Source organism: Lithobates pipiens, unplaced genomic scaffold (genome assembly GCF_037356315.1).
Source record: "Lithobates pipiens isolate NorthernLeopardFrog02 unplaced genomic scaffold, aLitPip1_a1.2 Scaffold_8, whole genome shotgun sequence".
Classification (NCBI taxonomy): Eukaryota; Metazoa; Chordata; class Amphibia; order Anura; family Ranidae; genus Lithobates; species Lithobates pipiens.
This window is the reverse complement of record NW_027507903.1, coordinates 328,963,146-328,986,179: the sequence shown is the minus strand read 5'-3', so window position 1 is coordinate 328,986,179 and position 23,034 is coordinate 328,963,146. Positions and strand designations below refer to the sequence as shown.

Here is a 23,034-nt window from a genome sequence, read left to right as displayed (position 1 = left end):
ACCCCTTCATTGCTCCTGTGATGTCCTTAAACCTCCCCTCCGCTCACCAATCCTCCACAATAGGAACTCCTTTTTTTTCTTTTTTGCTGTGTTTATCTTGTATCCGGCCTCGTCACCCATGTTCCTTCTCCTTCAGCCCTTTGGAATATCCCCATCATATATTTCAGGAGGCTGCAGGAATAGGGATACACAGCAGCAGGTGTGAGCCTGCATCTGGAAGAGACAGCTGGCTCACGATCACTAAAAAGGACCAAGATGGCTGCCCAGGACCCTGAACAGAGGATCACAGCAGGACAATGCTGGATCTGCTAGGCAGGTTAGTATATGTATCAGGGACAAGCCATCATAACTTGTAAGATGGAGGGAGAAAGTGAAGTTCTTCTTTAATTTGTGGCATTAAATGAAAGTTAGCTCCCAGAAAGGATCTAGATTAGAGAACAAGGTAGATGCTGGTATAGATGTCTCATTACTGGGCTTCAAAATGCTCACAGAGAAGGCAAATATCCTTACGGTGAAGAGTTTTTTTTCTTTTAAAACTGTCTCCATTGGTTTCTTGGCGTCTACAGTAAACGAGAAATATTTCCTTTTAACCCAAAAAAAGCCAAGCCCCCTGATCTTTTCTTTTTCTAAAGTAGTGGCTTTAGCTTTTAATCTTTTTTTTTATTTATTTTTTATTTTTTTTTACCTCCTGTTTTAGGTATAAATGTCTGCTTCTCTTAGATAAAGGTCATGCATGAAAAATGAATAGACTTAAATGTCACTTGAATTAGAAAGCAGCAGTGGGAAGTATAGATCACTGATGGTGAATTCCGCAAATAGACCAGCACCAATATTCTGCAGATAGAGAATACTGTCATCCCTATGTAGATTATGTGTCTAAAAAGATAAGGTAACCATTACTTACATCAACACAGCTTACTACAAAGAATTACCTCTCTAAGGTAATGACTTCTCCCAAAACAGCTGTCTCCACAGTCCCACAGGGTGCTGGCTCTGTTTGCAACAGGAACTGAAGTAGAAAAAATGTAGCTGGATAGCCGCACTCCGAATTATTCAACTTTGTTACAAAAATGTAATTAAAATCATAGCATCTAGGCTGGTAAACAGACTAACTGCAAAGCCGCTGACATGTTTCAAACCGCACATGGTGCTTGGTGTGAAACATGTCAGCGGCTGTGCAGTTAGTCTGTTTACCAGCCTAGATGCTATGATTTTAATTACATTTTTGTAATAAAGTTGCGGCTATCCAGCTACATCTTTTCTACTTCAACACAGCTTACTAGTATGCAATAAAGCACGCAGTTCACTTGTTTACATTGGGCATGTAAATTGCTGGTGTTTGGTTGACAGTCTGCCATTTATTTATTTTTTCTTCTTCTTTTCATGGTGCCCAAGTGTTCTTTGAGCAACTGACGTATAAACTGGGGGAAAGAAAAGTATTTAGGTCATAGCACGCACATGCTTGAATTGCATGTATAGCCAAAACGTTATTTTCAGTTTTAGGTAGAATAGGTAAGGGTTAAAACCCCTGCCAGGTTTTTATTTTATTTATTTATTTTGCTGTTTTTGTACAATTGGGGAAATTTTCTTTAAATTCCTGTCCCAGAAATGCAACAGCAAGTAGAAGATCTACCAAAAAACTCCTTTGACAGGAGCCTTCATTGAAAGATTTCCTCTTGCCTGAGAGGACCTATAGTCCGCCGCTCGTGCAGGAAAACCCTTCCTTTTGAAATAGGGGGTGGGGCTTAACGGCGTTGGCGTTCTCCAACGCCAGGTACACGTGGAGGCAAGTTTTTAAAAGCAAACTGTGTGCTACTGCAGGCTTTGGAGGGACACAAGCGCAAAGAGGTGGCTTTATCAGGTTTGGTGAGAGGTATTTCCTTTGACACATTGTTACTGCTGCATTAGGCTGGGCATTAATAGCAGCAATTTTGCTGGACTATAGCCCTAGCAGTGTATGCATTCCTTCTGGTAGTGCCCCTGCTTTGTGCATCAGGCTATGAGTGGAAGGGGGGCAAGGAACACCTCAAAGGGGTATAGAGGATTAATTGTTATACGACAACCTAAATCCATGTCCACGAAAATGTCATCTTCCTCTGAGAGTGATTTCGCTTAACTTTTTTGCTGCCTGTAGGACAGTCTATTGATGAGCCCACCTCTGGTTGGGATCACTATAACCTCCCCAATCTGGGGATGCCTTTCCTATCCATTCATGGCTAAAAAAGCTGATGTATTCTGAATGGGAACACCTAGATAAGAAGTTTTTTCCTCCAAAAACTTTTCTATACTTTATCCTATGGAGGAGGAATTCTATAAAAAATGGGGGTGGGGGGGTTCCAGCAATCGATGCTGCAATATCCTCGGCAAATAAAAACCTCACTTGTCCTGTAGACAATGCACAAATGTTGAAGGATCCAACAGATAAAATGTTGGAATTTCTTTTTAAGAACAACATTGCTCTTGCAAGTTCATTGGTGCAACCGGCTCTTGTGGTGATTGGAGTATCTCAGTCCATAAAGGACCAGTTTCTGGAGATACACAAGATTATTCCTGATCAGCAGGCCCGGCAATGGGCCGGCATATCGGAAGCACTATGTTTTGTGGTGGATGCTATGAAAGATTCTGTTAGGCCGCGTACACACGGGCGGACTGTTCGCCCAACCTTGTCCGCTGAACAGTGTTTGGGCGGACAGTCCGCTCGTGTGTGGGCTTTCAGCGGACAGTTTCAGCGGACAGTTGGACGGACAAAGTCTTTCGGAAATTCCGAAAAACTGTCCGCTGAAACTGTGTTTGAGCGAACAGTCCGCCCGTGTGTGGGCTTGTCCGCTGTACTTTCGAAATGAGCGGACTGTTCCCGCTCGGAAAGTCCGCCCATTTCGAGCGCGTGTACAGGTAGGCGGGGCCCGCGAAGGAGACGTCGCGGGCTCCGCCGCCTGGAATGGGCTTAAAGGGGAACCCCAACGCCGAAAAAAATCGGCGTGGGGGTTCCCCCCAAGTCCACACCAGACCCTTGTCCGAGCACGCTACCCGGCCGGCCAGGAAAGGGGGGCGAGCGAGCGCGCCCCCCCTCCTGAGCCGTACCAGGCCGCGTGCCCTCAACATGGGGGGTGCCTTGGGGAAGGGGGGGCCGCGCGGCCCCCCCACCCCAAAGCACCTTGTCCCCATGTTGATGAGGACAAGGGCCTCTTCCCGACAACCCTGGCCGTTGGTTGTCGGGGTCTGCGGGCGGGGGGCTTATCGGAATCCGGGAGCCCCCTTTAAGAAGGGGGCCCCCGGATACCGGCCCCCCACCCTATGTGAATGAGTATGGGGTACAATGTACCCCTACCCATTCACCTGTGAACTAAAGTACAATAAAAAACACAACACAGAGAAAAAATATTTTATTGCACAGCTCCGGGGGTCTTCCGTCTTCGGGGGTCTTCTCGCCGGACTCCTCCGCTATGTGTGTGTAGCTCTTTTGCTAGCGGAGGAGTCCGGCTTTCTTCCTCCCCGCCGCCGGCCTCTTCTCCCGACTTCGGGGGTCTTGTCCCCCTCTTCGGTTCTTCTGCCGGGCCACCGCGCCTGGTCCGGTGGCCCGGTCTTCTGTCGCCGTCTTCCGTTCTTCTGTCGCCGCCTTCGGTTCTTCTGCCGGGCCACCGCGCCTTCTTGTAGCTCTTTTACAGGCGGTGGCCCGGTCTTCTGTCGCCGCCGCCGCCTTCCGTTCTTGTTCTTCTTCTTGTTCTTCTTCTTCTCCTGGAGATGTTGACTCGACGATCTCTCCGGCCGGAATGCCAGAGCCGCGCTGTGCGGTCACTTATATAGTGACAATGGGGCGGTGTCACATGGTATATGTCACATGGGTTGGTCACATGGTGACCCCGCCCCCTTACGATGTCATAGTCCCCATGTGACATCAACCCATGTGACCAACCCATGTGACATATACCATGTGACACCGCCCCATTGTCACTATATAAGTGGCAGCGGAGCGTGTCCCTGGCATTCTGGCCGGAGAGCTCGTCGAGTCAACATCTCCAGGAGAAGAAGAACAAGAAGAACAACAAGAACGGAAGGCGGCGGCGGCGACAGAAGACCGGGCCACCGCCTGTAAAAGAGCTACAAGAAGGCGCGGTGGCCCGGCAGAAGAACCGAAGGCGGCGACAGAAGAACGGAAGACGGCGACAGAAGACCGGGCCACCGGACCAGGCGCGGTGGCCCGGCAGAAGAACCGAAGAGGGGGACAAGACCCCCGAAGTCGGGAGAAGAGGCCGGCGGCGGGGAGGAAGAAAGCCGGACTCCTCCGCTAGCAAAAGAGCTACACACACATAGCGGAGGAGTCCGGCGAGAAGACCCCCGAAGACGGAAGACCCCCGGAGCTGTGCAATAAAATATTTTTTCTCTGTGTTGTGTTTTTTATTGTACTTTAGTTCACAGGTGAATGGGTAGGGGTACATCGTACCCCATACTCATTCACATAGGGTGGGGGGCCGGTATCCGGGGGCTCCCGGATTCCGATAAGCCCCCCGCCCGCAGACCCCGACAACCAACGGCCAGGGTTGTCGGGAAGAGGCCCTTGTCCTCATCAACATGGGGACAAGGTGCTTTGGGGTGGGGGGGCCGCGCGGCCCCCCCTTCCCCAAGGCACCCCCCATGTTGAGGGCACGCGGCCTGGTACGGCTCAGGAGGGGGGGCGCGCTCGCTCGCCCCCCTTTCCTGGCCGGCCGGGTAGCGTGCTCGGACAAGGGTCTGGTGTGGACTTGGGGGGAACCCCCACGCCGATTTTTTTCGGCGTTGGGGTTCCCCTTTAAGCCCATTCCAGGCGGCGGAGCCCGCGACGTCTCCTTCGCGGGCCCCGCCTACCTGTACACGCGCTCGAAATGGGCGGATTTGCCTCCGCCTTACGTGGGCGAGTCCGTTCATTTCAAAAGTTGAGCGAACTGTTTGCCCAACCTTGTTCGTCAAACAGTCCGCTCGTGTGTGGGCAAGTCCGCTCATGCAAATTTTGAGCGGACTGTTTGATGAAACTGTTTGCCGAACAAGGTTGGGCGAACAGTCCGCCCGTGTGTACGCGGCCTTATTCAAGCCTCACTGCTTATGCTAGGACTGGTACATACACACAGAGTCCTATGGTCGAAAAATTGGTCAGCCGAAGCGCCGCGTAAAAAGCTCTTGGCCAGTTTCCCGTTTCATGGTGAACGGTTGTTTGGAGACGATCTGGACAAGTATATCCAAAGGGTTTCTAATGGGAAAATGTCTCTTTTTACCAGTAAAGAAGAAGTTTAAGCATTTTTCCTTTTAAACTTGCATCTTCTCCAGTGCCAGGAGCATCTGCCTTCAGACAGTCTTGACGGCCTCCACCGCCGAGCTCAAGAGGAAGACCTCAGGGGCAGTCCCGGGGCCAAAAGAGGAATTGGGGCAGGAAGCCTGCGAAGCAAATTACTAAAACCTCCTTTATGAAGAGGCGCCCCCACTCACTCGGGTGGAGGAAAGGCTTCTACAATTTTCAAAGAAAGTCCAGACTTTGGACTTTCCAATGCGCTTATCCCCCGAGATGACTCAGAGCCTCAATTGGTGGTTGATATCCAGCAATCTTCAACAGGGGAAATCCTTTCTACCAGTATCCTGGAAAGTGTTAACAATGGATGCCAGCCTTCTAGTCCTGGAAAAAGCATCTGTCCAGGGGAAGTGGTCCAAGTCAGAAAGGATCTTGCCCATCAATATTCTAGAAATTCGGGCCGCACGGCTGTGGCCTTCATCAATCACCAACGGGGTACGAAAAGTCATGCAGCCCAAAAAGAGGTGAATCCTAATACATTTTATTTATAATGCCCTTTTCATCAAAAGATCTCAAAGTGCTACAGGTTAAAAGAGAAATTAGCAATTTATACAATGAAAAACATCTAAAAGGGACAAAAAGCTTTCCTAAAAATGACTTAAGACCTTTTTTTAAAAACAGTGGATTGAGGAGCCCACAAGGTGTCAGGTAGGGCATTCCACAGTTGCGGGGCAGCTACACAAAAGGCCCTGTCTCCCATTGTCCTTAGTCTAGTTCTGGGTATATGAAGAAGGTTTGAATGAGTGGGGCGAAGAGAACGTATTTTGTTTTTATGATTTGAGAAGTTCTTTAAGGTGGGGGAGGGGGGGGTTGGTGGGCATGTCCATTGATGCATTGATGTGTGAGGGAAACCTTGTACTCAATCCTAGTGGAGACAGGAAGCCAGTGGAGTGAGTGAAGAATGGGGGTAATGTGCTCATGTTTCTGCACTTTCATCAGGATCCTTGCTGCAGAGTTTTGGATGTACTGAAGCCTCTGCAGACTTTCTGAGAATCCCAATGAGAAGTGCGTTACAGTAGTCCAGTCTGGAGGAGACAAAGGCATGAACCAGTTTTTTGATAGAGAATCATGTTCTATCTTGTGCAGAAAGCAACATTCCTTGCCTATCAATGATTTTCATTCCAGGAATAGAAAACTGGCAGCTGGACTACTTTCGTCGCCAACAAATATTCCCAGGAGAACGGTCCCTCCACCCCGACATCTTTCTGACGATATGTCACAGATGTGGGTGTTCTGGATGCAAACAGATACGCGCCCGGATTCAACAAGGTCGACAATTGTGTATCAAGGATGAGGGGTCCGCTGGCAAGGGGAACAGATGCCTTGGTCTTTCCATGGGATCTGTTTTCACTGATCTATGAGTTTCCTCCGGTTCTGCTGTTTCCATGCCTTCTTCGCAGGATCAAGCAGGCAGGGAAAGAGGTGATTCTGGTGGCCCAGAAGATCTTGGTTTGCAGAGATCATAAAGATGGCAGTAGGGGACCCTTGGACCCTGCCGTTGTGACCAGACCTTCTCACACAAGGTCCGGTATTCCATCCTACCTTACAAATGCTATATTCAATGGTTTCATTCTAAAGGATCGTGGGTTATCTCCTTCAGTAGTGTCTACTTTGGTTAATGCTAGGAAGCCGGCCCCCAGAGTCATATACTATAGAATCTGGAAGGCATATGTCTCCTGTTGTGTATCCAGGAGTTGACACTCCAGGAAATATGTCATAGGTAGGATCCTTCAACTCCTGCAAATGGGATTGGATGTCCATTGATGCATTGATGTGTGAGGGAAACCTTGTACTCAATCCTAGTGGAGACAGGAAGCCAGTGGAGTGAGTGAAGAATGGGGGTAATGTGCTCATGTTTCTGCACTTTCATCAGGATCCTTGCTGCAGAGTTTTGGATGTACTGAAGCCTCTGCAGACTTTCTGAGAATCCCAATGAGAAGTGCGTTACAGTAGTCCAGTCTGGAGGAGACAAAGGCATGAACCAGTTTTTTGATAGAGAATCATGTTCTATCTTGTGCAGAAAGCAACATTCCTTGCCTATCAATGATTTTCATTCCAGGAATAGAAAACTGGCAGCTGGACTACTTTCGTCGCCAACAAATATTCCCAGGAGAACGGTCCCTCCACCCCGACATCTTTCTGACGATATGTCACAGATGTGGGTGTTCTGGATGCAAACAGATACGCGCCCGGATTCAACAAGGTCGACAATTGTGTATCAAGGATGAGGGGTCCGCTGGCAAGGGGAACAGATGCCTTGGTCTTTCCATGGGATCTGTTTTCACTGATCTATGAGTTTCCTCCGGTTCTGCTGTTTCCATGCCTTCTTCGCAGGATCAAGCAGGCAGGGAAAGAGGTGATTCTGGTGGCCCAGAAGATCTTGGTTTGCAGAGATCATAAAGATGGCAGTAGGGGACCCTTGGACCCTGCCGTTGTGACCAGACCTTCTCACACAAGGTCCGGTATTCCATCCTACCTTACAAATGCTATATTCAATGGTTTCATTCTAAAGGATCGTGGGTTATCTCCTTCAGTAGTGTCTACTTTGGTTAATGCTAGGAAGCCGGCCCCCAGAGTCATATACTATAGAATCTGGAAGGCATATGTCTCCTGTTGTGTATCCAGGAGTTGACACTCCAGGAAATATGTCATAGGTAGGATCCTTCAACTCCTGCAAATGGGATTGGAAATGAAGCTGGCCTTGAGTGCCATCAAGGGCCAGGTCTCAGCCTTATCAGTATCCTTTAACAGCCTCTTGCTTCTCACTCTCTGGTGCGTAGCTTTATTCAGGGGGTAACGTGGATTAATCCTCCCAGTCAGGGCACCCCTGAATCCTTGGGATTTGAATTTAGTCTTGTCGGCTTTACAGAAACAGCCTTTTGAGCCTATACGGGATATTCCCCTGCTTCTTTTGATGAGAAAAATAATCTTTTTGGTTGCCATATCCTCTGCCAGAAGGGTATCAGAATTGCTGGCTCTATCTTGTAAAGAGCCATATTTGATTATGCATAAGGATAAGTGGTATTGCGGCCTCATCCTGAATTCCTACCAAAGGTAGTGACAGGTTTTCATTTAAACCTGGATATTATTCTGCCTTCCTTTTTCCCAGAGCATCGATCTAAGGAAGAGACCTTCCCTTGATGTAGTGAGAGCGGTCAAGGTCTATTTAAAGGAGACCACTCAGATTCGCAAAACGGATGTTTTGTTTGTACTGCCAGAAGGTCCTAAAAGAGGACAGGCAGCATCAAAATCTATTTCCAAATGGATTTGTCAAGTGATTGTTCAAGCTTATGGTCTAAAGAAGAAAATGCCTCCTTTTTCATGTTAAAGTGCATTCCGCCAGGACTGTTAGTGCCTCTTGGGCAGTGCATTGCAAGGCCGCAACTTGGTCTTCAGTCCATACATTTACCAGGTTCTATCAAATCGATGTAAATGGTCATGAGGATATTGCCTTTGGGCGCAGTGTACTGCAGGCTGTAGTAAGAGTCCCCTAGTCTCTTAATGCCCTACCTGTTTTGTTGTCTCCCTCCCTTCAGTTGCCATTGCTTATGGGACATCCCACATAGTAACTACTATAGCTCTGTGTCCCCTGATGTATGAAAAGAAAACAGGATTTTTTTAAACAGCTTACCTGTAAAATCCTTTTCTTTTGAAGTGTTTTTAAAAAATCCTGTTTATCAGAAATAAACTGATAATTGGCATGTGCGTATGTATTCACCTCCTTTGTTATGAAGCCCATAAAGCTCTGGTGCAACCAATTACCTTCGGCAGTCACATAATTAGTGAAATGATGTCCACCAGTGTGCAATCTAAGTGGCACATAATCTGTCTTTACATATACACCCCTTTTTTGAAAAGCCCCAGAGGCTGCAACACCTAAGCAAGAGGCACCATTAACCAAACACTGCCATGACGACCACGGAACAAGTAAGGGACAATGTTGAGAATTACAAGTCAGAGTTAGGTTATAAACAAAATATCCAAATCTTTGATAATCACCTAAGAGCACCATCAAATCTATCATAACCAAATGAAAAGAACATGGCATGACAGCAAACCTGTCAAAAGACAGCCGCACAACAAAACTCAGACCAGGCAAGGGAGGGCATTAATCAGAGAGGCAACACAGAGGCCTAAAGTTACCCTGGAGGAGCTTCAGAGTTCCACAGCAGAGATTTGCGTATCTGTACATAGTATAACAATAAGCCGTACACTCCAGAGTTGGGCTTTATGGCAGAGTGGCCAGAAGAAAGCCATTACTTTCAGAAAAAAGGAAAATGGCATGTTTTGAGTTTGCGAAAAAGGCATGTGAGAGACTCCCAAAATGTATGGAGGAAGATGCTCTGGTCTGATGAGACTAAAATTGAACTTTTTGGACATCAAAGAAAACGCTATGTCTGGCGCAAACCCAACACATCACATCGCCCAAAGAACACCAGCATCATGCTGTGGGGATGTTTTTCAGCAGTCGGGACTGGGAAACTGGTCAGAGTTGAGGGAAAGAGGGATGGTGCTAAATACAGGGATATTCTTGAGCAAAACCTGTACCACTCTGTGATTTGAGGCTAGGACGGAGGTTCACCTTCCAGCAGGACAATGACCCCAAACACACAGCTAAAGCAACACTTGAGTGGTTTAAGGGGAAACATAAATGTGTTGGAATGGCCTAGTCAAAGCCCAGACCTCAAGCCAATAGAAAAGCTGTGGTCAGACTTAGATTGCTGTTCACAAGCACAAACCATCCAACTTGAAGGAGCTGGAGCAATTTTGCAAGGAGGGATGGGCAAAAATCCCAGTGGCAAGCTCACTTGTCCAAAGGGACTTGGAGCTGTGACAGCCGCAAAAGGTATTGACTTGGGGGGGGTGAGTAATTATGCACATTTGACTTTTTCTGTTATTTTGTCCTATTTGTTTCACAAAAAAAAAACATCTTCCAAGTTGGGGGCATGTTCTGTAAATAAAAGCGTGAGTCCGCCTTTTTTTTATTTTTTTTTTTTTTATTTTTTTTTTTTTAAAGCCAGCAAATACAAATACTGCAGCTGCTGACTTTTAAAATAATGACACTTACATGCCCAGCGCGCCCGCGATGTCGGCACCCGAAGCCAATCTCTCGATGGTCTCTCGGGTGCTGCTGCCGCCATCTTAGGTATGGGAATCAGGAAGTGGAGCCTTTCGGCTTCATTTCCCGGTTCCCTACTGCGCATGCGCGAGTCGGGCTGCGCAATAAGGATGGTCCCCGCTGACGCAGTCAGCGGGGGACCTTCGTAAAGAGGCGTAGATTCTGCGGAAAGGGGCGTACCTTCTGCAGAATCTACGGCGGAAGTTGGGTGCAGATACCTGTACTGTACAGGTACCTGCACCCCCCTCCCCCCTGAAAGGTGCCAATTGTGGCGCCGGAGGGGGGGGGGGGGTTCTAATGAGCGGAAGGTCCACTTTAGGGTGGACCTCCGCTTTAAATGATGCAAATCCTCTAACAATCCATGGTTGTGAGGCAAAAAAAAAAACACTAAAAATGCCGGGGGGGGGGGGGGGGCCGTGAATACTTTTGCAAGGCACTGTATGTTCCATGCTGATACTCATACCCAAAAAGAATGAGTGCTGTAATAAAATCAAAGAGTGCCTCCGCAAAGTTATTAGTTTAAGGGTGTGCACACTTATGCAACCATATTAAATTTTTTTATATTTGCTTCCATCAACCTAAAATATTTCAGTTTGTTCAACTGAGTTGTACAGTTTTATAAGTCACTTTAAAGGTGGAAACTGTTCTGAAATAAGTTATCTTTGTCTCATTTTTGTATATCATAGAAACCTGACATTTTAACAGGGGTGTGTGGACTTTTAATATCCACTCTAGGCTAGCATAGGAGAGCAAGATAAACAAATTAATCCGTCTTATTTATTAGTTTCTGAAATGTATGGCCTTGTGTTTTAGGTGAAAAATGACTTCTATGAACTGTTGGCAAGTCACCATTTGGATGCACAGTCTCGATGGAGCAAAGTAAAAGAAAAATTTGAGGGGGATCCCAGATACAAGGCTATAGACAGCTCCTCAACCCGAGAAGATCTTTTCAAGCAGTACATCGAGAAGGTGGTGAAAGTATGTTACTGCTGTTTTTGTTGGCTTATGCATGCGGCTGTAAATAAAATTGCATAAGCGTGTAAATTTGTATACTCATAATTTAAAGAAGAATTGTATGTGTATGCAAGCATGCACATGTTTACATGTGTAAACTAGCGCACTTTATGGACCATACTTGTGTTTTTTCATGCAGGATCTTGCTGTATATCAGTAATTGTATTACAGCTGTGTGCATTAAGCCTAAGTGCATTCTTTTAGTGTAAGTATGTCCCAGCATTTTACCAGAAAATATGTAGAAAGATCACTTTTTCATTTTAAACTAAACATATACACCCTTGAATCATGTTGTGTATTAAATATAACTATTGTCCTACTGGTTTTCTGTAGTCTTCTGCATACCAGGAAAGCACTGTTGCTTTTGCTTTCCTTTTAACATTGGGAACACTGGCTCGGAGCAGTGCTCAGTGCCTTAGCAGTCAGTTGCCTGGCACGTGCGCTTTCATGGGTGCATGAGAGAGGTCCTTAGTCATAAAATCAGTGACTGTATTCCTATGTTAAAGAAGAACTCCAGAAAAAAAAATACAGCCCCACTGCATGGGTTAACTGCTCATTTGCGTTAAGGGGTTTGCGGGGATCTCTGCCGCTTGTTTTTTCATGGAGTTATGCTTTAACACCCCTTTCAGACCAGGGCATTTTGCAGGCGCTATATCGTTAGAAATAGCGCCCGCAATCCGCCCTAAAGAAGCTTCACCATTGTGTGTAGTGTGAAAGCCCAGAGGGCTTTCACACTACAGCGGTGCGCTGGCAGGATGTCAGAAAAGTCCTGACAGCAGCTTCTTTGGAGCGGTGAAGGAGCGGCGTGTTTACCGCTCCTCCACCGCTGCTCCCCATTGAAATCAATGGGGCAGCGCTGTAATGCCACCGGCAAAACGCCGCTATTGTGGCGTATTGCCGGCGGTTTTAACCCTTTCGCTGCCGCTAGCGGGGGTAAAAGCGCCCCGCTAGCGGCCGAAATGCGCCGCAAATCCGGCGGTAAAACGCTGCTAAAAATAGCGACGTTTTTTACCGCTGATGCAAAGGGCGGTGTGGTGTGAAAGGGGTCTAAGTGAAGTTTTTTGCTTTTTTTGTATCTACATCTTTATCTTAATAGGGCAAGTGTGCTCCTTTTGGTGATTGCTGAATAGGCAAATACTGCAGATGGGTGTAAGAATCCTAAAAAAATAAGATCACAAACAATTTCCAGAAGCCTTTTTGTTATGGATCGCTTAAAAAGTGTTTTATTAGCTGGCCGTAATGCGAGTTATTTTCATGTCTCCCTCTGCAGAATTTGGATACTGAGAAAGAAAAGGAGTTTGAAAGACAGGCTCGTATTGAGGCCAGTTTACGGGAACGAGAGCGGGAGGTGCAGAAGGCCCGATCTGAACAGACCAAGGAGATTGATAGAGAGCGAGAGCAGCACAAGCGGGAGGAAGCCATCCAGAATTTCAAAGCCCTTCTGTCTGATATGGTAATGAAAGGATGTTTTTCTGTTTAAATGTTATTTAACTGGTAATTTATGCTTTGCTTAATGCTTTATGTGCTTTATAAAATGAAAATGGCAAGCATTTTCCACAAAATTCTGAGTTGAAAAAGCATATTCTTAAAATGTATATGGTTCCTGGTTAAAGCAGTACATTCACATGCAAGGTATTCTGTATCTGTACCCCCCCCCCCCCCCCCCATTTCAGTTTTGATTAAAAAAAGGCTAGAATATTAGATGCCCCTGCAAAGAAATTATATGCTTCCGCCTGCACTGCTGAACATCTCTGTGATGAAGAGAAATTGTCTACTGAAGTCTCTTCAGAAATACTCTTCCAGGACTGTTGAATTTAGTCCCCTTCTGTGTTTGGTGGTTTATCCTGCCAACCCCAAGGTCTCTAAAGGACTCAGTGACATAGCTGTTGGTGGGAGGTACCACTGAGCACAGTGGAGAGCAAGAGATTGACACTATGAGATGTCATTTACTGAAGAAGACGGGCTTCATGCACATTGGCCATTTGCCTAGGTCTTCTGAGCAGTAGCAGCAAAAATGCATCTAAAGCATTTTATTGCTTCAAGCACTTGGGCATTGTTTTTAATGGGCAAATTAATTTATTCTGGACAATGAAATTGTTTAATGCTCAAACGCAAAACGTGCAGCTTTGTGTGTAGCCCCTAACACTAAGGGGGCATTTAAAGGCAAAAAAATTAAGCCAAACTCTTCTAAAAGTGGCGTTTTTAATGCCCAGGGTGCATGAGCCCTTAAAAAGGAAGTAAAGGCTATTAAAAAAAAAAAAAAAGCAACCTGCAAGGCAAAGGTATAATGAGCTAGTATGCAAAGCATACTAGCTCATTATGAATAACTTACCTGAGAACGAAGCCCCCGAAGCGGTCCTCCGTCTTCATCTTCGCCGCTGCCATGTATCTCGGAGTGACTTCCAGGTCGCGCTGCTCCGGCGCTGTGATTTGCCGGAGCCACGATGACGTCACTCCCGCACATGCGCACGGGAGCCGACACGAGCGGCATATCACAGTGATCTGCGGCCGGCTCAGTGCGCCTGCACACCGCTGTCTACAGCGCATGCGCCGTAGACGGTGGTGCCTGTCTTTTTGTAAATATCTCCTAAACCGTATAGGTTTAAGAGATATTTCTTGGACCTACAGGTAAGCCTTAATCTAGGCTTACCTGTAGGTCAAAGTGGTTTGTAAGGGTTTACAACCACTTTAAAATGAGAATTTTGCATCACATCAGTGTTTGCTGGCATAAGAATAGTTTCACTTTCTTCTGAATGGTTTACTTTTTTCTTTGCAAGTACATCTGTTATTTAGGGTCTTATTTTTGCAACAGATGTTTTAAAGTCTATACCTGAATGAAAGCTGCACAAAAAACTTTTCGTATAGGTTGAACTGGAGAGTGATTAGGGCAACTGATGATTGAAAGAACCAAACCCATTAGTTTAACTAAAGTCCCGGTGTCAAAAACTTTGACTAGGCAGGCTCTTTATTGCAGAAGAGACATGCAGTGTCTCTTCAGCAATAAAAGAAACCTACCTGACTGTTCACATTCATCTTTGGAATGTACGCTGCACTGTGCAAACACAATTCAGTTTACAACCTGGCACAATGCCTGTGTGCCAGAATGACTGCACGTGTGCTCGTGCGCAGGAGTGAGGTTATTCTGGGCTGGCCAATAAGGACTGGCGAAGGCCAGCATGCCAGCAAAGGGACTCAGACTATTAAAGGAAAGATAAGTTTAGCTCCACTTTAAGGTCAAGGTATGTCTTGATAGTTGATTGTTTAAAAAGAGTAACTACGGGACAAAAATAATATGCAAAGTGGTTGGATGGAAGCTTCAGAATGGCAAAGAGGTATTTTATTACAAATTGTGAGCAGATTGCAGTTCCTCTTTAAGATGCCTGCTACAAGTTGCTGGCGTGCAGTTTTTACATAAAAAGCGACAGATAATAATTAAAATAAACTTCTCTCACTTAGCACTTGGTTTCAGAAAATGCATTGGTATCACCTGATTTTCAAATAAATATCTATAATAAATTTTTCCAAGTCCTTGTAATTTTCCTTTTCGAGAGACAAATCATGTATTTTATTTACTTTTTATATTTGTAAAAACTAAAAACTTATAATTGCATTCTGTTAATTTAATAGGTGCGATCGTCAGATGTTTCATGGTCAGACACCAGAAGGACGCTTCGAAAAGATCACAGATGGGAATCTGGCTCACTATTAGAAAGGGAGGAAAAAGAAAAACTTTTCAATGAACACATTGACGCGCTTACAAAAAAGAAGCGTGAACAATTCCGACAGCTCCTGGATGAAACGTATACAGTATGTTTTTAAGGCTTCCGACTATAAGCAATGTACTGTATATACTAATATAAATGGGTATTTACAATGTCCACTTACAGGGCTTTCTGTCTTTTGTGTACCTTTTTCATAGCCATGTCATTCTGTTTAGTATAGTTTTAAGATTCTTTCTGACCTTTTAACTAAACTTTTTTTTTTTTTTTTCCAGATTACTTTAACTTCAACTTGGAAAGAAGTTAAGAAAATTATAAAAGATGATCCTCGGTTTATTAAGTTTTCGTCCAGTGACCGGGTAAGAAAATGAATTCATTGCTGGGCTTTCATCAAATGTGTGTTTTATTTTCTGTTATATATTTTGGGTTACTAAAACAAAAAGGTTTGTCCATACAGATTTTCTCTTGGTTTTACCTAAACAAGTTTGTTGAAAAATTGGAGTAATAAAAGGCACATTTAAAAATTGCATGGAAAATAACAGGATTTTTGTACTCGCTGTAAACTCCTTTTCTTAGTGTTATTTGAGGGACACAGGAATACAGTCGGGTTATACTGCTGCTTACAGGAGGTTGGGACATTAGCAAACAACTATTGTAAGTCAGCCCCCCCTATACCCCATCTGCTAGCTAGCATGAATAATTGCAAAGCAGTACCAAGAACATGAACCAAAACAAAGGGGCCAGACTTGTGTCCATTAATGACTGCAAAGAAAAGGATTTTATGGTAAGTCGTAAACTCCTTTTTTTTTTTTTTTTTTTTTGATCCTAGAGTACAGGGCACAGGCAGACTCAGGAAACTGGGTTTTATAGGCAAGTATCTGAAGGTGATTGGACACTGGCTGTCGAGAGAGAGTTTCCAAGGCATTTTACCTATAAAAGACAGTGTGAGCAAGACTAAAGCTCTTGGCATTGTTCCGTGCATGGGAGGACTCCCACTCCTACTCAGAAATGGATGTACTGCCACACCTGGATGTGTCCAACGAACCTGGAAACTTGGTCAAGGTGGGAGCCGCTAGTGTGAATAGAACTATTTGTTCTGAGGAGCCAAATCGTAGCTCTAAGGATTAAGGTACTCCCCTGAGTGAAGTTGCCCAGACACGTAGAGGGAACAATCACAGCTGACTGAAGAGGGTAAAGTATCTTGCCAGGGACTACCTGGTCTATAGAGATAGGCCCAGGCCTGCTCCAAACCCAAGCCAGTGCCGGGAGGGGAGATGAGATGGGCCAGGAAAAATTGGAACACGCTAAAGCTAGTGTGTGTGTTAGTTACCTAATGCCCTACACTTTTGAGATGGGGTGAACTACCTATGTGATGACAAGGGATCTGGGTGTATACAAGGCTTAGAACTCTTTAACAAAGACTTAAGCTGAACAGCTTTGGCCAACAGAGCCAGGTAGCTAGCAACACAGGAACCCTGCAGAGTGTTAATCAGATGGATTTTGGAGGTGTTGGGCCTTTTTAGGAAGGAGCTGGAATTCTCTTCACAGGTTATATAGATCGATAGAAAAAGGGGGATACGTGGCACAATGAGTGTCATTTGTATACTGAGGATATAACGAGTACAGCAAACAAGTACAAAGTTCAATTGGAACATCTGGGCATCTTCATGTATAGTTTAGCTTGAGAAATAGGCTTTGGTGGCCTTGAAAAATGTGGCCCTGCCGCCGCCGCCCCCCACGTCATTTCGAGTGTGCTCTGCATCCCAAAGAAGGAGTCCGGCGGCCATCTTTTTCCTTTCTGCATCCTCCATTACAGCTGGTTTTTGGCTCTATTTGTGGACAACAAGGCTGCAAGTTTTACAGAAGAGACTCCATGCTCCACATGCCAGAGCCAACTGCTGACTGTGGGGATGTAAAAAATACCAATTCTTTTGTACCAAGTGAGTTACTAATTTTAATGCACCTAATACTGCCTGTAATTTATTGCATTTAGTCAGATGCCCCCTGGTTTGTCATCCTGGTTCTACAGGTTACCCACCAGCCCACTTAGGCCCCTTTCACACTTGTGCGTCTTGGTACTGCAAAGTCGCATGACAAGTCGTACCTCATGGTTTCCAATGAGTACCATTCATATTTGTGTGACTTCAAAGTAGTCTCTGCACTACTTTAATCCCGCTTTGAGGTGACTTGTGGTCCATAGACCTCATGATTACACAGGCATTGCTTCAAGTCACGTCAAAATCGTGCGACTTTCAGGTCACACAAGTGTTAAAGGGGGCCCAAGTGTGTTCGCTTGTACCAAGGTGTCCAGCTATGCTGTAGGTTACAACCAGAGGCCCTATCCTATTGATGAGCAAGTTCTTTTAAGGGTTTGTGTAAGTTTTTTGCTAGTTGTCTTTCACTCCAATAAATACATTTTTATATTACACTTAGGTCATGCCCCACCTCTCTCTAATGCTTCACAGGTTACCTGAGCATACTGCAGAGTGGATGCCTGGAAAAGGATTAGCCTAAAACACAGTGCTTTGCGAAGGAACAGGTGTATCCAAGAGATGCTGAGGTTCCAGGTCCTTATTTATGTAAGGGACAGCCTAAGCTGGTCTAGGGCCACCTTGTAGGTCAGGTAGTCCTTCTGGAAACACTGAGATGTCAATAGACTATCGTACATCACGGGTCATAGAGCCATAGTAGTTACTATGTGGGTTATAGGCCACCTTCACCTGGACACTGTCACGCCCTAAATTAAAAAGTGCACTCCCGATATAACCCCTCCCACTGGTGGGAGTACCTCAGTTTTTTCGCCAGTGTCTAAAGTGTTGGTCACGAGTAAAGATATGCTGTGCTGAGCTCCACTGAGCAATCCTTGCTGGGGCTAGCCATGCAGCCAGATCCATTCAAAGTGTCTTTTTGGCCAAGTTGAATGTTACCCGGACCTCGTATCCAAAGAAACAAGGTCTTGCCTAAAACGCTTCTCTTTTTAGAGAGCTGTACCCCTAGAGTTGCCACCTCATCCCTTTAAATCCGAACACATATGAATTACACAGGTTCTGAGGCTAATTAAATGCAGATAAGGCACCAAGTGAGTTTAATTACCACCTCAATCAGCCAGAGAACCTGTGCAATTCATATGTGTTCGGGTTTAAAGGGATGAGGTGGCAACCCTATGTACCCCGGATCCAGTACTTTTGGCAGTAAGGCCATGAGGTTTTACTGGCAGTGGTGCTATTACAGGTCCAGGATTGTGGGTTTCCTCAAGAATCCCCAGCTCCTGAAGGTTTAACGGAACACACCGTGAAGGGTGACGATTGGGTCTGTTGGTTTGTCACAGAAAACCCTGCGGCGGGAAAGGTAAGTGGAGTTTTGCTAAGAAGATTTCTTATGAAGGTCTCCTTTTAATTTAGTAAATGTTGTCATGCCTATGTGTCACCACTGGGGGCTGTATAGAGCACTTACGTCTCATGCTTCTCAGAGAGCCCACGATGTGTGCAGGAAACTGCAGTTTTTTTTCTTCCTCCTGCCTGCAGCAGACCCCCGGTAAGTCTGGGGGGTTTTGCCTCCCCACTAGATGCCCCCCTATGCTGTTCTTTTAGGGAAGAAAGAACAGCTTAGCGTGGCGTTGGCGTCCTCCAATGCCCAGTGCAGGGAATGTGCGTTTTTAATGGCACCATTGTTGCTGTTGCAAGTTGTGGAGGGACACAACCGAAGGTATATATGTGGTTTTGTGACACAGGCGTTCCTTTGACCCATTTACTACTGCATCAGGCTGACCATTAATAGCAGTAGCAGAGCTGGACTGTTGCTCAAGCAATGCATGCATTCCTTCTGGTAGTACCTCTGCTTTGTACATTGGTCTATGATCGTAAGGGAGGTTAAAATGACCTCAAAAAGGGTCTCTAGAAAGACTATAGTCACTAGGGAGCCTAGACCCATCTCAAAAAGGCATCCTCCCCTGAGAGTAATATGGCTGGTCAGAATGAGCCATCAGGAGGGGCAATTGTTGCAGCTGTTTTTAGCATTACAGCCCCTGTATATATGACTAAGGACGTTTTTGTTTTTTTTCTCCAACCATTCAAGTCTCCACTTCATACAAGTTTGGAGCAAAAGCTTGATGCTTTAATCGCATCCCAGAGTGTGGGACTAAGCATAACAGGTCCCTGTCCATTGCTCAGGACCCTCATGCTGAAGAACAAGGGCCGAGAGATTACTAATTTCTATCAAGGGAACAGGAAGAGGCTGATGTCCAAAGAACCTAATATGAAAGGATCGGCTTTGCAGGGGTTGGTACCATCTCTCACTGAATTGGTCTGCTCCACATTTTTACTGCCAATTAGCGCAGTCAATCGATGAGCCCACTTCTGGTTTGAGTTCACTAAAGCCTCCTCAATCTGTTCATGCCTTTTCCTATCCTAAAAAAAGCTTATGTATTCTGAGTGGGAGCACCCAGATAAATAGTTTTTTCCTCCAATTAAAAGTTTTCAATACTTTATCCTATGGAGGAAGCATTCTATGAGAAATGGGGATTTCCAGCAGTTGATGCTGCTATATCCCCTGTACCTGACTTGTCCAGTAGACAATGCTCATATGCTAAAGGATCCAACAGATAAGAAGTTGGAATTCCTTTTTAAAAGCTATATTTTGCGTGCAGGTTCAGCCTGCACTGGAAGCTATACTCTGTCCTTAAATGACCAGTATATGGAGGTACTCAAGACTATTCTTGATCAACAGGCCCAAGATTTGGTCGGAATATCAGAAGTATTGTGTTTTACAGTAGACGCTATGAAAGATTCTATTCTCCAGGCCTTACGGCTCATGCTAGGGCTGGTAAATGTGCGTAGAATCCTATGGTTGAAAAAAATTGGTCAGCCAAAGCACCCTGCAAAGCTCTTGGCCAGTTTCCCATTTCACGGTGAACAGTTATTTGGAGATGATCTGGATAAGTATATCCAAAGAATTTCTAATGGAAAAAGTTCCCTTTTTACCGGTTAAAAAGAAGTTTAAGAATTTTTTTTCTTTTAAAACGTGCTTCTTCTCCGGTGCCAGGGGCATCAGCCTCAAGGCAGTCATGACTGCCTCCATCATCTGGTTTAAGAGGTAAACCTCAGGGTCAGCCCAGGGCCAAAAGAGGACCTGGGGGAGGAAACCCACAAAAGGAAGGGTTGCTCGAGTGTGGGGGGGGTCGCTTCTACAGTTTTCAAGGGTCTGGCAGGAACAATTTCAAGACAGATGAGTGGCTTCCTTAATTTCTCTAGGTTACAAACTAGAGTTCCGAGGGTTCCAGTCTCCTTGTTTTCTCAGATCAAACGTTCCCAGAGATCCAGTGAAAGTCTTTCTAGCTTTGGATCATTGCTTGTCTCAAGGAGTGATATTGGTGGTCCCCTTGGAAGAGCAAGGATTGGGGTTTTTATTCAAACCTTTTCACGATTCCAAAATCAAACGGGGATGCCGGGCCCATTTTAGATCTCAAAGATCTAAACTAATTTTTGGATACTGTTCTTTTCGCATTGAGAGTCAATCCAATCAGTAGTCTCCATCCTGTAAGGGGGAGAACTTCTGACGTCAATCAACATCAAGGATTCCTTTCTCCATGTACCGATTTTCCCAGCTCACCAGAAATTTCTATGCTTCGAGGTAGAAAATCTTAATTTCCAGTTGTAGCTCTGTCTTCTGTCTAGCTACTGCACCTCAAGTGTTTACAAAGATCCTGGCTCCTCCTTTAACAAGGTTAGGGGCTCAAGGTATAACGATACTAGCTACTTAGATGATCTACTCTTGATAGATCAATTGGTAGCCCGCTTAAAACCAATGTTTGGTCGCCACAGTCGGCTACCTGGAATACCTAGGGTGGATTCTCAACCTAGAAAAATTCTCCTTCAAACCATCAGAGATTGCAGTACTTGGGGCTGATCATAGATACAGCTCAGAAGAGGGTGTTTTTGCCCCACAAAAGGATCAGTTCCATAAAGGAACTGATTCAGTTGATCAAAACAAAGAATCCTTCTATTCGACTTGTTGGGAAAGATGATTGCTTCTTTCGAGGCCGTTTCTTATGCGCAGTTTCATTCAAGACTGCTGCAAAACAGTATCCTGTCAACTTTGATCAAGAAGGTCCAAGCTCTGGACTTCCCAATGCGTTCATCTCCCAAAGTGCGTCAGAGCCTCAACTGGTGTTTGATAATCCAAGAATCTTCAAACAGGAAAATCCTTTCTACCAGTTACCCAGAAGGTGGTAACGAATGCCAGCCTTCGGGGCTGGGGAGCAGTCCTGAAAGAAGCGTTTGTCCAAGGAAAATGGTGCAAATCAGAGATGACCTTGCCCATCAAAATTCTAGAGATTCGGGCAGTACGCCTGGCCCTGGAGACCTGGACACTCAGACTAAGGAATTGTCCCGTTAGGATCCAATCCCACAATGCCACAGCTGTAGCCTATATCAATCACCAATCGCGCACGAGAAGTCATGCAGCCCAGAGAGAGGTGAAACATATTCTATCTTTGGAAACAACATTCCTTGCCTATCAGCAATTTTCATTCCAGGGATAGAGAATTGGCAGGCAGACTACTTGAGTCCCCAACAATCATTGCTGGGAGAATGGCCCTTCACCTTGACAGCTTTCTGTCAATATGCCAAAAATAGGGAGTTCCGGACATGGATCTGTGTTTGTCCAGGTTCAACAACAAAATCGACAACTTTGTTTTAAGGACAAAGGGATCCGTTTGGCATAATGAGCAGGTGCCTTGGTTTTTCCGTGGGATCAGTTTTTCACTGATCTATGCGTTCCCTCCTGTTCTGCTGTTTCTGCACCTTCTCGCAGGATCAAGCAAGAAGGGAAGGAGGTAATTCTTGTGGCCCAGGAGATCTTGGTTTGCAGAGATCGTAAAAATGGCACCCTACCGATATGGCCAGACCTTCTCTCGCAAGGTTCGGTATTCCATTCTACCTTACGAACGCAAAATTTTAGCGGTTTGGCTATTGAGACCCACGTTCTAAAAGATCATGGGCTGTAAGCTTCAGTAGTTTCTACTTGGTTAATGCTAGGAAGCCGGGCTCCGGAGTCATATACTATAGAATCTGGAAGGCATATCTCTCCTGGTGTGAATCCAGGAGTTGGCAGCGTCAATCTACTATTTCTAAATGTATTTATCAAGAAATTGTTCATATTAAAGCGCACTTCCCCAGGGCTGTTAGTGTTTCTTGGGCATTGCATCATCAAACCTCCGTGGCTCAGATCTGCAAGGCCGCAACTTGTTCTTCGGTCCATACATTTACCAGATTCTATCAAGTAGATGTAAAAGATCATGAGGATATCTCGTTTTGGGCACAGTGTACTGCATGCTGCAATATAAGTCCTCTAGTCTCTTGGTGCGCTACTTTTTTTTTCCCTCCCTTCAGTTGGCATTGCTATGGGACATGCCACATAGTATCTACTATGGCTCTGTGTCCCATGATGTACAATAAGAAAATAGGATTTTTATAACCACTTACCTGTAAAATTCTGTGAAGTACATCACGGGACACAGCGTCCCTCCCTTCTTTGGTATACACGTGTATTGCTTTTCTACAAAACTGAGGTACTCCCATCAGTGGTAGGGGTTATATAGGGAGTTCACTTTTTAATTTAGGGTGGGCCAGTGTCCATCACCTGAAGGTGCCCTATAACCCTCATAGTAACTACTATGGCTCTGTGTTCCATGATGTACTTCAAAGAAAAGGATTTTACAGGTAAGCTGTTGTAAAAATCCTATTTTTCATGCTCGGAGGACAAGAGATTTGACCTGGACCCAACCAGCGGAGCTGAAGGAGATTTCAATAATGGACCCTATAATTGTAGGGGGCACCAGTTTCCAGAGTGTAGGTGCCAATTCCCTC

General features: G+C 45.4%; 1 protein-coding gene across 6 annotated transcripts in view; it reads left to right on the top strand.

Annotated features, from left to right (window-relative positions):
• The window catches only part of TCERG1 (transcription elongation regulator 1), a 136,965-nt gene that overhangs the window by 99,342 nt on the left and 14,589 nt on the right, over positions 1-23,034 (top strand). For 5 of the 6 annotated variants that reach the window (XM_077472999.1, XM_077472998.1, XM_077472997.1 and 2 more), the window contains 4 exons: positions 11,250-11,414; positions 12,721-12,903; positions 15,078-15,257; positions 15,445-15,528. In XM_077472999.1, the coding sequence (XP_077329125.1) occupies positions 11,250-11,414; positions 12,721-12,903; positions 15,078-15,257; positions 15,445-15,528 (612 nt within the window). The remainder of the gene's footprint in view (positions 1-11,249; positions 11,415-12,720; positions 12,904-15,077; positions 15,258-15,444; positions 15,529-23,034) is intronic. The other variant, XM_077472994.1, reaches the window with a different exon arrangement.